The sequence below is a fragment of the Meles meles genome, chromosome 6 (assembly GCF_922984935.1).
Source record: "Meles meles chromosome 6, mMelMel3.1 paternal haplotype, whole genome shotgun sequence".
Classification (NCBI taxonomy): domain Eukaryota; kingdom Metazoa; phylum Chordata; class Mammalia; order Carnivora; family Mustelidae; genus Meles; species Meles meles.
This window is the reverse complement of record NC_060071.1, coordinates 4,617,383-4,632,828: the sequence shown is the minus strand read 5'-3', so window position 1 is coordinate 4,632,828 and position 15,446 is coordinate 4,617,383. Positions and strand designations below refer to the sequence as shown.

General features: G+C 49.1%; 1 protein-coding gene across 11 annotated transcripts in view; it reads right to left on the bottom strand.

Moving 5' to 3' along the window:
* CPEB1 (cytoplasmic polyadenylation element binding protein 1) overlaps positions 1 to 15,446 on the bottom strand; it is a 98,489-nt gene that overhangs the window by 18,293 nt on the left and 64,750 nt on the right. For 5 of the 11 annotated variants that reach the window (XM_046008847.1, XM_046008849.1, XM_046008848.1 and 2 more), the window contains one exon: positions 6,819 to 7,007. In XM_046008847.1, coding sequence (XP_045864803.1) covers positions 6,819 to 7,007 — 189 coding nt within the window. Of the gene's footprint in view, positions 1 to 6,818; positions 7,011 to 7,213; positions 7,236 to 7,373; positions 7,539 to 7,747; positions 7,788 to 8,274; positions 8,606 to 12,551; positions 12,573 to 15,446 lie in introns of those variants that run through there. The other 6 variants (XM_046008854.1, XM_046008851.1, XM_046008852.1 and 3 more) reach the window with 6 other exon arrangements.

Genomic DNA, 15,446 nt, shown 5'->3' with positions numbered 1-15,446 from the left:
TGAATACTTGCAGGCACACATGTGGACAAAGTTCTGCCTTCTCAACCAAGCATGCCGACCCCTCCCACAGTCATCAGCTCACAACTGGCGGAGAGCAGGTGACCCGCATCTGCTGAAGAGTCCCGGAAGGCTGGAGACCTCGCCTCCCTTAGAGCTGGTATGCTCACCGAGGCTACACCCTTTCCAGCAAAGTTACTCAACTTAAGGACACAATACTGGCACGGAGGCAACACAGAAGTAGGGAAAAATTTTAGTCCAGCCCAGCCCAGCACCAAGACAGGCCGACAGTAGCAGTTACTTGCCACAGCCAGCTTGTAACGGTGCTCCTGCCGGTGGTTTCAATACTTTCTTCAGAGAGAACTAAACTATATCGGCACAGGTAGAAGCCAGTTACTCTACTCGAGGAAGGCAGGACAGCAGAGGCACCTCCCTGGTGGGATCCTCACAGCCACGGGTAGACACTTCCATATGCCAGTCTGGAAGAAGTAGGACGGAGTGCTTCACTGAACACGGTCCCAACCACACACAAGAACAGGGCCGAGGGGCTTACACTGACAGCTCCGAAAATGACAAGGCCATCCAGCAGACCCAAGATCAGAAGGCCCCAGGATTAACACAGCTAGGTCCCATCAGCCCCTCCATGCAGTTTCTTGCAAATATTACAGTGGAAGGGGCCAAGGATATGGAGTTTGACTAGAAGATACAAAGTAGACAAGAAAATCTTGTATGAACAGGCGTAGGATCTTCCAGATGTTCTGATACTTCCTTCAACCCACAGAAGGAGCCAGATTTCTGGAAACTGTCACCTGTGGTCAGATGCCCTGGAGTGACCTGACTGTCCTATCGTCAGCTCGCACAGGGCCTGGCTGGGTAGTTCTGTCAGTAACTACAGATCAAAGGAAAAGCTTCTGGGGAAGATGGCACCTCATTTCAGGAGGTGGAACCTGACTTGCTCCTGGCTCAGGCCATGAGACCATACTCCCTTGGTGTAAGCATGCTGGGTGGCCAGCATTGATTTTTACCAGCTGAGAATCAGGAGGGAAGGAGTCAAATAGCTGGCAATTGACAGATTCCCCTCTTTCTCACTTGAAACAGGAAGTACATTTTTGGAAAGATACACTCTTTATGGGGCGCCTGGGTGGCTCAGTGGGTTAAGCCACTGCCTTCGGCTCAGGTCATGATCTCAGGGTCCTGGGATCGAGTCCCGCATCGGGCTCTCTGCTCAGCAGGGAGCCTGCTTCCCTCCCTCTCTCTCTCTCTCTCTCTCTGCCTGCCTCTCTATCTACTTGTGATCTCTCTGTCAAATAAATAAATAAAATCTTTAAAAAAAAAAAAAGATACACTCTTTAAGCTACATAACTTAAATCGAGTGAAAGTGACAGGTCACCCATGTTGCAAGTCAGTAACTTATCTCGAAGTCCACTTCCCCATTACAGGGCACAGAATGTCACCAAGGCCAGATGTCGAGTATTAACCCAGATGGCTTGGGGGGTGGAAAGCGTGGGAGAGAATTCTATAGTCACCCTTCAATGGGAGCCAAGGCTCTGACCTCTGTGCTCTATTCCTCAACTCCACAACTCGGGGACTGGAGAAGTCTGAGCTTCTGGTGGCCAAGTGTCTGTAACTTGTGTCTTCCAAAAGTGACTAAGAAAAGCTGTGTTCTCTTTCTGGAGCAGAGGCACTCATCCCCACTCACATGCTGGCAAGAATTGGCATCAGCGACAGACAGCTCTCAGGGAAGTCACGGGGAGGAGAGGACCTGGCAGAGGGTTCCAGCTCATTAAAGCTACCTCCGAGGGTACAAGAGACCAAATCAGCAGTAATATTTTTAGACCGATTGTTAACTTTCTCCACTTTCACCCTTCTATGCCAGTTCCTGTGGGTTTTACAGCTGAGTCACAGTTCGAATTTTCTGAAGCCTTCCCCAAGAGTACAAAGCCACCCCAAGTCTGGTGTTGCCAACAATAATGGCAGCAAGAGCTTGGCACTGGGTATGGGTATCGTAAGACAGTGTCTGAGTTTGAGCTCAGCCCAAGAGAGACCAGGCCCAAGACATCATAGTCAGATGCCTGCTATCTACTGGGAGTAGTCACGGAAAAAAAAAAACCAAAAAACAAGCCTAGACCAGGGGCCATTATTTCTAGCCTGAGATTTAGGGCCACATACCTAGAATACCTCCTTTCCTATCCTAATCCTTGGCTCTGGGCTGCTTGCTCAAAATCCATCTGAGGCACAGAATAAGGAAGCGGGAGGGCAGCAGCCATTCCAGGCATAACAACAGACTATTCTTTGCCTGTAACTCCCAACGCTACAACTCTATACCAAACCTCAACGCTACACCCCACCTCAAGTCAGGTGACAGTCTTCTGAGTGTCAATTCCCTCCAGACTGTGGAGGTGGAGGTCAGCACACATGCTCTCCTATACAACTTTTTCATCCAGGAGGCACCACACTGTTCACTGCTTCCCAGGCCCTCCCTCTTTGCTGCACTGAAAGCTCTCCCCTCAGTAGACTGCCTGACTCCATGACAGAGTTCACGTCCTAGTGAACGACCAAATCTTCTGTAAACATGTGTCTTCATGCTTTAGAAGCTGGAGGTTCAGAGATACTGATCTTTGAAGAAATCGATCCATCCAGCTGATCAAAACAAGTAGGACGCAGAAGAATGGAAGAGACCTTGACCAATTTACAGTTCAGAAGTACCCAGGATTAACAACAAGCACAGTGGCTTGGCATTCATTATTCATTCAAAAGACCCTTATAAAAAGCCATGAGCCAGGCTCTGTGCTGCATGCTGGGGACAGAACAGTGAAAAAGTGGATAAGTGAATTGGATTTGTAGAACTTGGTCAGGCCCAGAAGGACCACGTTCTATGGACGAGAAGCCCAACTCTGTCACCTCAGAAAGGCTGAATGTCACCTCAGAAAGGCTGCTTGGGAGGACAGCAGCAGCAGAAGCAAAATGCCAAGAGTGCCCCTCTCATCCCACGCTGACCCAGCCTGCACACCCAACAGGGAGCCTGCAAGTAACAGTACGGCGAACATACCATTCATAACCTGACTGGTTAGCAGTCAGGGTAGAAACCAGAGAAGGCTGACAGGTTAATAACCCCTGAGGGACTTCTAAAGGACAGGGGCCTTTAGAGATGCCTCTGACATCCTCAGACTGAACATCTGGTCTACCGGCTGGGCTTCAGTACAAGGCACACAAGGACTCCCTGGCTTCCAGTTCCCCCAACCCCAAGGCAGATTCTCAGCCATCCCCCTTCCTGCAGAGTAATACTATGCATGCATAGTATTACTATGATCCCCCCAGGTGGGATCAGGAAGACTGATCCATCAGCTGGTGCTGCTGATGGGCAGACACCCAGGTGGAGGGCAGTCAGAACTATCCGCTGCACGGCCTGGCCTTGAGGGCCTCAGCAAGGGAACATAGCCCCTCTGGCCCGACAGCCCCAGGGCCGATACGGAGATACTCCAAAACAAGTGTTCTCATCCCACATGTTCGAGTTCTGCTTATAGGAAGGCAGGTGTAACAGAAAGCACAAGAGTTTTAGAACCAAAGAGATCTGGGTAGAATTCCGGCAGCGGTGTGATTTCTGGCACTTCACAATCTCTGTGAGCCTACCTCCTCATCTTTACAGCAAAAGTATGCCTGTACCGACTTCGCAGGACTGTGGAGGCATTAAAGTCACGTGATGGACTGTGCGTGGGAAGCAGTCGGTAACTAGTGTTTTTTAGGCATTCCATCCCGCTTCCTGAGCTCCTGGGGGCAGCTTTCAGAGCCCTGCTCCTCCATTACAGGACCTAAAACTCTGCCAGGAAGACAAAGGAAGAGCCGGGCATACGCCCTGGGGTCTAAGGGAAACACCCACTTCTAACATTAAAGGGCTTCCTTCCCAGCAACAGGTGAGGCCTCAGGGCCGGCATAGTCTAGAGAGAGGGACCCCACAAAGTGCCATATCCAAACCAACACTGGCACAAATCTCAAAACCAGATTCCATCTCCAGTGGAACCAAGCACGCCTCTGAGGCCAATGGAACCCATGTAACAGAAGGACCCTAGTCCCCTGAGAAAGGTCTCCATGTACCAGCCTCATGCTGAGAACCCAATGAAGGGTTGTCCCTATGCAAAAAGAAAAGAAACCTAGCTATCTCTCTGTACACATTTGTATCTCGTAGGGGAGAAAATGAGAGTGCCCGTCGTGCTTGATGAGAGAGATATGAAGCCACTACCATGCGGCATTTAGTACGCCTTCTCACCGGTTTTCCCTGGACAGTCATGGGGGTTTTATTCACTGACAAATAACCTAGTACATGGCAGACAGCCAGGACTCAATGCTTGTTGAATAATTTGAGCCAAGATATTCAGTCAAGAGCCCTGCTAGCTCTACCCATGCACCCAAAACTGCTAAATACTTAACAGCGGCAGAAGATGGTCAAAGGTAAAGCCACGGGTGCCTGGGGCAACAGATCACCAAGCAGAGCCCAAGGACTCAGCCTGGACCTTGCGCGCCACACGGACAGCCCAGTGCCATGCTGTCTGCAAGGGTGACTGCTGGACTGTCCAGAGCTGTTGCAATACCTCCTTCCCCCTGAAGACAGCGAGCTAGTCGGTCCTCAGACGGGAAGGCAGTGTAGGCACCGGAGCGTGGGCTGCGTGTTCCCGCACTGCCGGCAAGGGTGCCCGATCTGGCTCTGCAGCTGGTGGGAGGGCGACGGCCTGCTCCAGGAGGCAGCACCCTCGTGTGAGCGCTCTGTGAAGGGCCCGAGCTCAGAGAAAGAAGAGGGATGGCTATCACCAAAGTGTCACAATTCAAAGACATCATGGACACTAGGGATGAGTGTGTCCTTAACCCTCGGAAAGGAAGACAGAGCCACACCAACTCTGCCCACAGCCAGATCATACCACCATGAACCCTCTGTTCCCTGTGAATGCTAGGGCCACAGACTGCAGTCCCTCCTTGACCCACAGAATCATGCAGTGTTTGTCACTAACGCCTGAGATGAAAGGTGGAGAAATAAATCCATCCATCCATCCCCACTTCGGAGACAAACAGCTATAAGACATTCAGGTAGTATGGAAGCCAGAGAAATTTTGGCTGGGTCCAAGCTATTTTTCTATAGCCCAATTTCACAGTAACTTTCAAGCCATGTTCTCCAAGACCCAAGTTGGGTCCTTCTGCACTTCTATGTGCTGTAATACCTTTCCAGAGGACCCTTGTAGCTAAGACAGACCAGAGCCAAAGAAAGGCCACGCCCCAACCTGGTGTCAGTGAAAGATAGTGCCTTAGTCAAACGTGGATCACACAGACAGGTGCCCACCTCCTCTGTGAGCTCTTCGGTCTTTTGCTGAGATACGGTGGGAGTGAGGACAAGGTCAGGTTCAGAGGTCATCCGGGTCGACCTCACAGTACCACAAAGAAGAGGTGACTATGGCCTCTTAGCCAAGATCCCCAGGCACAAGATACCACACTTGCTTGCGTGGGGGAACAGGGCACCTACCAACCTTTCTGGAAAAACCTGAGTCAGCTGAAGGCCAGTACTTCAAGAAATTCTATCTTAATCCAGAAGTAGTTACTTATGGCAAAGTTCTTCCCTACCCTCAATCAAATTAAAAAAAAAAAAAATCCAATCCCCTAACCCCAGTCAAATGGGATTTTGCTGAAACAACTGGCCATTAAAATGCCAACAAACACAACAGTCCCAGGCTCTGCAAAGCATTCTAAAAAAAGACCTGCGCCAAATAGGGTGGAGGCCAGAGAAATCAACAAGACAGTACCTTGCTGCCTTGACTGCCAGTTTCTGGAGCGGGGGAGGCCAGGAAAGGATGGCAGGCTCAGTGAATCCCACAGTCGGCATCAACAGCAAATGGCCTCCCCACCCCCACTACCTTTCCATCTCCCCGAAGTATCTGCTGCCGACACTCTTTTTAGTAAGACACAATTCACATAAAGCAAAATACGTGGATTTTAAGTCACCTGTCATATTTCCTAAGTTCCCATTCTTCCTGAATACTCCAAGTCTTGGGTCTGGCCAACCCTCCCTCCGCGGACCACAAGAAGGAAATAAACGGGCACTGGGAAGGTCTCACCAGAAGCAGCTCAAGGGGTTGCCAAGAAGCCCCTTCAATTTGTCCCCATCAAATCCTCCCAAGGCAACAAGGGGTCCTAAAGGGGAGTGGCTCTTCTCTGTCCATTTGGTTACCCTTCACACAAAGAAAAACAAAGCCTCTGCAGCTTAGAGTTACTCCACCCCACTGACCCTGCCTACCCCTTGCCAGGGTCAATGCTCTTACCCATATGTTAAGCCAATTTCAATATCCTAGTGCCACGCAGCCTCACCTTATTCCCTGCCATGATTCTGGGAACACCCATCCTCATATACAGGCCCCCAGCTTTCAAAGCCACTGAGAAACAGAATCTGGACCTCCAGTGATCAGCCCCTGAGGTCCCCCTCCCCCACCTAAAAGTGTTTTGCTTCATCATCTCCAAGACAGGCCTGGGCACTAGGGGGTTAGCTGGATCTTTTCTGCATAAGACTGTCACCTTGGGGACCCTTCTCAGGGCCACCCCAGGTGCAGACTAACAACTCCAGGGAATTTATCAGGGTAAGTGGAAAAGCCATGCCTGCCTTTACGAGCCACCATCTGTCCTGCCACACTCACAGCCAGCATTTCCATCTCTTGCAAAACAGCTCCATGTTGTATTGGGGGGGGGGGGGTGATGCAAAGGGGAAGAAAACAACTGTTGCTGTGGACGTCTTCGCTCGCCACCCCATGCGTCCCCCTCCCCCAGCCAACTCATTTTCTGGCACTCACCCGAGTGTGTGCTGCTCTGGGCTGAGGAATCTGAATCCTGGGTGCTCCAGGGTCGGTCCCAGCCTGTGAGACTGAGGGACTGCAGGCCAAGGCACAAGTCATTTGCATCTGGGAGGCCCCGGGAAGAATCTTGCGCAGAGGTGGGGAAAAGCATCCTGCTTGCAACTGTTTCTTCAGAGTCCTGGAAGTCTGCTTTGGACAGGAGGACAGCAGAAACCCCAGAGTTAAGGGCTGTTTTCCCCAGTATTACCAACAATAAGTCTTATTAATAGTAGTTTTCCCAAGCCCGAGGAGCAGACATCCAGGCAGGATGGACGCTGTGGCCGCTGCCTCTGCACTTTTGGGGGCGTTAGAGCAAGAGCAGTTGCCATACGGCCCCCTCCCCACATACACACCCCTATCCCGTCTGCATTACAGACGGGGCCAGCATGTGATCAGGCTGCTGATGCTTCCCGCTGCCAGTGACATCAGCCGGCTGAGCCGTGCAATAGAGAGCGGCATCATCCCTCACAGAATGGGGGAGGAGCAGGAGGGGACGACAGGGAGGAGACTTGCCTCCCCGGGAAAAGACAGCACAACAGCTACTTGGAACAGTCCGGGTGCAGTGCCGGTAAGTCCGGGTTCCGAGGCAGCGCCCTCCGGTCTCCAGCAATGGTGGCCAAGCGGCCCTCAGGCACGACTGAAGTCCTCCCCGCTGACAGCAAAGCCAAAGCAGCGACTGCCTGCCTGTGTAGCTCTGCCCTCCTGCCCCTCCCTTCCCCTCCCTCTGCTCTCCACCCCCAAACCCAAAAACACTCTAGTCCTGGACTCTCTCCAGCTGCTTGCTCAAGCCCTGGTTTTGCAGCCCAATGCAAAGCTTCACAATCCTGCTAGCAAAAATCTATGAGCTCCAAGTGGCCCGAGCAGCACCCTGACACAGCAGTGTTTACCACAGGACCAGGATCGCCTTCGGAAAGACGCGGCACTCTGGGACCCTGGGGGACAGCCCCTGGTGCTCCAGGCTTGTCTGGAGCAGTTTATTGCAGAGAAAGAGGGTCAGCTGTGGCAGAGGGAAGGGAACCACTGGGCTGCTCAGGTGCGGCCCACAACCCACACGCCCAGATAAGTACTGCCCTCACCAGGACGATCCCTGTCCCCAGCGTTCCCTCGCCGCAGCAGGATGGGACCGAGTCAGAAGCAGGTCAGTCAGTTCCAGCTCCCCCACCCTCCAGCAACCACAGGGACAGACTGGGGCAACACCGCTCAAACAGGAGAGACAGGTGGAGGAGAAACGGTCCCAACCATATTCTGCCTCATCAGACATCCAGTGTTCGGGAGCTTCCCCCACCCGGCTCTGCTGATACTTTCTCTGGCCTTCCAGGGGCACTCAGAGCTACACCGGCCAGCTGGGAGGCTCACGGATGCCTCACTCAGGGGTGCTGCCCGGGACCCAGGCCCTACTCCTGTGACCACTCACAGCTCCAGCAGCAAAGTCCAGCTCTGCCCGGAGATGGTGGAACTTCCGCCATTTTCTCGTTGCCAACGTGCTCTCTCCCCCATCAGTCCTTTTCCATCATGACCTGTAGTCACAAGGCTTCCCCCTCAGAGAAGAAGGTAGAGCCGAGTCCCAGCCTCGGCCGACGGGCAGCTCCCACCCAGACCAGGCGGGAAGCTCTCCACCTCGCTTGTTCCTGTGTTCCACAAGGAGTAACCAGATACAGGAAGCCGGCCCACCTGGGACCGCCTGTGACAGGGTCCCAGGTGGGCAGAGGCAGGGGTAATATGCTGGTAGCCGCAGGGGAAGCCAGCCGCAGCTCCCTGCACTGTACACCCTCGCGTCCTGGGGCACTCAGGCATAGCCGAGAGGGGAGAAATGACCGGTCCGTGGGAGGGACTCCTCCCCTTGGTGGTTTTTTCTTTTTCTTTTCTTTTCGAGATTTGCTGCTGTGTCATCCATCCACGTTATTCCTGTCCGGCTGTAGACACTGCTTGCTCACGGTCTGTGTTTGTTAAAGCCCCGTTCGTCACTGCGCCAGGCCAGTGTTGCCCTCACCCCAGAACACTCCCTCCTGCTGCTCGATGTCCACACTTCGCACAAGCTAAGAGTATACTTTAAAAATAATCTGTACGTACTAATCACAAAAATGTGATGCGATCTTTAAAAACATCCATATTTAAATACCCATCCCCCCCAACCCTGCTATCCATATGGTCCCTTCCATGCCACAACGAGGTCAACTGTGCCCAGAAGCCCCTATCCCCACCCCAACCTCTAAAGTGAGGGTTTTGTACTCCTGACTACCCCCATGCCCCTGGCAAAGGGAACCTGATCGCTGACTCTATTCTTGCTGCCCACAGTCCAGTGTGGCCTGCCAGCAGCACCAGCATCGTGAGGGCTTGTTACAAATACAGTCTCAGTGCACCCCACCCCCCAGACCTACAGAAAGGATCTACATTCTAACAAGATCCCCAGTTGATATGTATGCACGTGAAACTTGGAATGACACCATCTATGCCACTTCCACAACCTTCCCACCCACCCTGAGCTGACAGACCCAGGCCCAAGCAGCAGCACAGTTTGTGGACACTGATGCCTAAGCGCGTCCGGGCACTCCAGGATCGAAATACAACCTGACCTTCACTCCCAGCGTCCCCACTGTAGGCATCACCTCAGCCTCATCCAGACATTCTCCACTCCATGGTTTCTTCCAGAAAAAGGTTTTCACTACCACTGCAGGATTCCTTCACTAGATCCTAAAAATCAGTGGAGCCCATACCCATTAAACGCTTAATGCAACAGGCTGGGAAAAGTTAAAGAGCTTTACACGTCTGACGGATCTTGCTTTTGCTCACAAGGTCTGCCACTGTGCAATCTTGGCCAAGTTACTAAGCCTTTCTGAGCCTCTTCTCATCTGCAACTGCAGCTCCCTTTCAGGATCACATAAAGTGTCTGGTACACTGCCTGACACAAAGCATTTTATCAGTGTTCTATTTTCAGTAGGGTGACTGTATAATTTATCATCCAAACCAAGGCATTTTTGAGAGAGAAAGGGGGCAAATTTTAATAACCATACCAGAACAAACATCCAATTTTTAAAGTCAGTTACAGAGGGGCACCTGGGTGGCTCAGTGGTTAAAGCCTCTGGGGCCTATCCCAGAGTCCTGGGATCAAGCCCCACATCGGGCTCTCTGCTCCGTCGGGAGCCTGCTTCCTCCTCTCTCTCTGCCTGCCTCTCTACCTACTTGTGATCTCTGTCTGTCAAATAAATAAATAAAATCTTTAAAAAAATAAAAAATAATAAAAAAAATAAAGTCAGTTACAGAGACAAGAAGTACAGCATCAGGTAAACATTTCACAATACCGTAGGTGACGTATGGGGACAGACGGCACCGTACTTACCGTGGCGAGCACTGAGTGTCATAGAGAACTGTCCCATCACTAGGCTGTACACCAGAAACTAACACCACGCTCTAGGTTAGTGATACTTCAGTTAAAACACACTCGACCAGGACAGCAGGCTTAAACAGAGACGGTGGGTGAACTGGCAGGCACGATCACTCCATCTGCAGCCAGTCGTGTTCAGAAACACTTTACTCAAGAAAAGGACTTCCTTCCTTTCTTTTTTTTTTTTAAGTAATCCTTATACCCAGCGTGGAGCTCAAACTCATGATCCCAAAATCAAGAGTCACGCACTATAATACTGACTGTACCAGCCAGGGGCCCCTCCAGAAACCTTTTAGTCCCTTCTAATGGCTGCCGGATCCCATCTCTCCAACTTCCCATTCTGCTCCACCTCTTCCCTCTGTACTAAAAGAGAGTTGGAGAAGTACACTCTCAACCATGCTAACTCGAGGGAAGAGGTCTCAAGGCTAATTTCACTGAGCAAAAGCTTTTCTTTGCTTCTCAAACTCATGGCAGATGCTGGACAGGAACCTGCCCCTTTTTACTGGATGCTAGTCTTCATAATCTCTTGCCGAGCACCAGCCGGGCATTCCGATGTACTAAAGGCTGGTAACCAGCGTAAGATGAAGTGAAAATTCTCACTCTAAGGCAACATTTTGAACAATCTCTCTCTTAAATGCTTTTTCCTACAAGTTTTCTTTATCCATACCTATATAAAGCTTCTGATTTAAGTTTCTTAATGTGGTTCAAAAATTTAAAGTCCTTTCCCTTTTGAAAAAATATGTTATCTTCTTTACAGTTGATCTTCCAAATTTCTTAGCAGCCAAACAACTCAGGGAAATAAGTAAACTGACCCCAAGTTCAAAGTTTCCACAATCTAACATACAGCCTCCCCTAACAATCTCAAAATGCAAAGGTGAACCAGGGACCCTGGCTCCAGTACTTGGGAGTGCCTCAACTCAATCTCTTCCATCTTCCTAAGAATCTGTCTGTCCTGAGATGACTCCTCTGCTGGCAGAACTTAGCACACAATTGCTCGGGGTCCACTGCAGCCACCATTCCTGAGCATCTGGCAAGTAGGGGAGTAAGACGAGAGCAGTGCCAGGTCCTCGTTTGTGACACCTTGTAGGCAGGAGCCATTGCCCAAGGGCTGATGGTGACTGCAAAAAGCTGGCTGAGGCCCATGGGACACCTGAGTTGGGTTCAGAGCAGATATCACAAGCTGATCCTAGGGAAAAGGAGACCTAATTTTGAGGAGGCAAGAGGGAAGAAGGTAAGCAAAGTAAACATGTTTGCATGAGTCGAGCCACAGGAGAACGGAGGCTGGAATGTCAAAATGCTGCTCAGTCGAGCAATGAGGAATGCCTGTGAACTCTTAAACAGGAAATAATGTGCAAAAGGGCCCAAGAGGAGCCATACATCAGAGCTAGGGAGGCCGGGGACGAGAGGGAGGAGGAGGAGGGAGAACCGCTGGAGAGGAAGAAGATACACTAATGGCATAAACAGACCACGAAGCTGCATCTATACCGTGACCAGAACATGACAATTCTACGCACTGATGGAATTTTTGGTAAAGGAACACAGAAAAATACCAACAGCGAACGTGTGAGGTTAGCGGGCTGCTAGTGCACGTTCCTTTAGTAACTGCACAATTCCAGCAATGCAGAAGTAAGATCTGTCCCCTCTTTTCTTTTCCCTCTTTTGCCTTAAAGGAGCACATATAGTTTGTTCAGCAACCACACTTGAGCTCTTTTACAAAAATCTCAACTTCATCCCCAGATTCCAGTCCCTGGAACAGCAGAGAAGGACACTTGATCGTTTGTCCCCATTAGATTCTTTCAAATGACTAACTTTATAGTCAGCCGAGTCTACTCAAGTCAATGATTTATGGTTCTTAAGGTTTTAACAAGCCTATAAAGTAGCATTTCTAAGAATGGATTTCTAAAAAGACTGAAAGACAATTTTCTCACCCAAACATCCAGAAAGCCAAAATGATGATTTTGAAAATCCATTTTGGCAACTTAAAGAGAAAGAACAAACGTGCAAGGAGTCTGACACCTCAAGATCATTTCAACTCCTCTGTTTGCTCTACGTCCCTTGACCTTCCTCAGTCAGGGAGACTGCAGGCTTCTCCAGAGCAGGACTCCTCAGACTTTACCGGGCACACGGATAACAAGGGCATCTTTCTGAAACACAGATTCACAAGCAGTGGGTCGGGGTCAAGCCCAGAACTCGCAGTCCTTACACACTCCCAAATGATGTCAACACTCCCGGTATGCTGGCCACACTCTGAGGATCACAAGTTTAAAAGGGTTTTTCTGCCCCCAGATTTTCTCTTCCAGGTAACTCACCGCATTCTTACCCAATACCACTTTTTTTTTCACGGTGTTCGCTCCACTAAACAAGTACCTTCAATGGCTCCCTGTGGCCTCTCAGATCAAAGCCAACCTTCAGGCCTGGGCTTACTTATTAACTTTCTCTTAACACTATTCACCCAACATTAAAGGTTAAGCTTGAGTTAATCAGAACTCCCCGGAAGTTCACACTCGAGAGAATAATTTAACGCCAACCTGCCTGCTCCTAAGTGAAGCAAGTTTAGATGAGAGAGCATACAGGACAGCTAAGACATTCCGGGAACGCTTACAGAGGACTGTAACTATACGTCGGATCACGTTACAGATTAAGGTATTAAGGTAGGAAAGATGACAACTGACTTTCGATGCCCCGCCATAAAAATGGGATCCTTGGCTTATTTTAGTCTTGAGTAATCTTCGATTAAAGTCCACAAATTATTTCCATGAAAATAAAGTGTTTTTATACTATTTCTTAAAATGAGTATTAACAATGTTTAGATTCTAAAGTGTCATGTATCATGTTCATATACTGAAAGATTAAATATTGTTAGAAAGCGAATTCTCACCCAATCGATCCACGTGGTCAATGCGAGCCCAACAATATACCTGGCCTTTGAGCAGTTCAGGGGGGACGGACCCTTTAAGACACGGTGCTGGAAGCACCACATATCCACATGGGAAAGAAATGAACTTTGACCCCCCCACCTCACATCATATATGAATATCAATTCACTGTGGATCGAAGAGACCTAAAAAAGTTAAAACTAAACCTTCTCTAAGGAAACACAGACTCTCTGTGACTTGGGGTGGGGGAATGGACAGAACCAAAGGTTTCTTACAGAGGACACAGAATGCAATGATCATTAGAAAAAACTTCAGGGCCGCCTGGGTGGCTCAGTCATTAAGCCTCTGCCTTCAGCTCAGGTCATGATCTCAGGGACCTAGGATCGAGCCCGGGACACCGGCTCCCTGCTCGGTAGAGAGCTTCTCCCTCCCCTTCTGCCCCTCCCCCCAGCTCGTGCTAAAAAAATTTTTAAAAAATACTGAAGAAAAAACATTTGATAAACTGAACTTATCAAAGTTAAAAACTTATGTTCATTAAGACACCATTGAGAAAATAATCGGGCAAGCTACGAAATGGGAGGAAATATCCACAGATAAGATTTGATAAGTGGCTTGTATATAAAGTGTATAAAACCTTAACTCAAAAATAAAAGAAAAAAATATTTTTCAAAAGGGTACAAAATATTGAAAAGGTATTTCACAAAGATAGGCAACTGGTCAGCAAGCACTTGAAAAAGTACTCAACATCATTAGTCAAAGAAATGCAAACTGGACCACAAGAACTACTACACACCCACCAGATGGCTGAAATTAGAAAGACTGGTTCCACATTCTGCCAGCATTCAGGGTGGCCGATCAAAACTTCCACGCATTATTATATGCGGTGCAATCACTTTTGAAAAAGGTCTTGAATTTCTTATACAACTAAACAGAAGATGATACTATGACCCAGCAATTCCACTGCTACTTCTCCCAACCAAGAGCAATGAAGGTATGGGTTTACAAGCAGGTCTGCACTTGAACAGCAGCGGTAGCCTTATTCCTAACCACCAAAACCTGGAGACAGCTCAAGTGACCATCAACAGAGGAATAAAATGTGGCACATGTATTGACTGGAGTAGGACCCAGCGGTCAAAAGGAACAAGCTGATAGATGCAACACGAAGGAATCTTAATCACCAAAAGAAGCTTTCCATAAATGGAATCCTATCTAGGTACTCTTGTCTGAAGTTCTAGAACAGGCAAAACTAACACATGGCGAAAAGAAATCTGGTGACTGCCTCTGCGGGAGACAGGGTGGAGAGTGGAGGGAGCTAACGGAAGAGGAAGGAGGAACCTTTGTGAGGGGATGGTAATTCATACATTTGGATGGGAATGGGGCTGGCTGTGTGCGTCTGTAGGGATGCATCTAGTGATCCATACAGGATCTGTGCATTTCACTCCGTAGACATTTTACCTCAAAAAACTGTAAACAAATACTGAACATTACTTAGTGACGTGCATACTGAGTATTTAGGGGTGAATTATAGCCACGTCTGTAACTTACTTTGAAGCATCTTGTGAAAGTACGACGAACTGATAAATGGTTAAAGGGACAGCTAAGTGGGTACATGGTAAAGCAAACTGACAAAATGTTGACTGTAGACTCCAGACAGCAAGCAGGATGGGGGTTCACTTCATAGCTCATTCAGCTTTTCTGTATGTCAGAAAACTTCATAATAAAATGTCGGCGGAAAATTAAGTCAGACTTTTTCTGACAAAAGGCAAGTCTGATTGAACTAATCGGTTTGACACTAAGAACTGACTTCGTTAGATTTTATAGTTGACATTTTCCATAAGCACAGCAAGTTAGAATCTATATACCCAAGGTTTTGACAGTACATACTTAAAGCAAGTGGTAAGATAAAAAGCATTTTAAGATACTTTCTTGGCAACGATGTATTTTTAAAAATTTTAAAAGATTTATTGGGGCGCCTGGGTGGCTCAGTGGGTTAAAGCCCCTGCCTTCAGCTTAGGTCATGATCCCAGTGTCCTGGAATCCAGCCCAGCAGGGAGCCTGCTTCCTCCTCTCTCTGCCTGCCTCTCTGCCTACTTGTGATTTTTGTCTGTCAAATAAATAAATAAAATCTTCTAAAAAAAAAAAAAAGATTTTATTTATTTGACAGGGAGAAAGGAGGGGCACAAGCAGGGGGACTGGGAGAGGGAGAAGCAAGTTCCCCGCCAAGCAGGGAGCCCGACGAGGAGTTCAAACCCAGGACGCTGGAATCATGACCTGAGCCAAGACAGACGCTTAAATGACTGAGCTACTCAGGCACCCCTTAAGGTAACA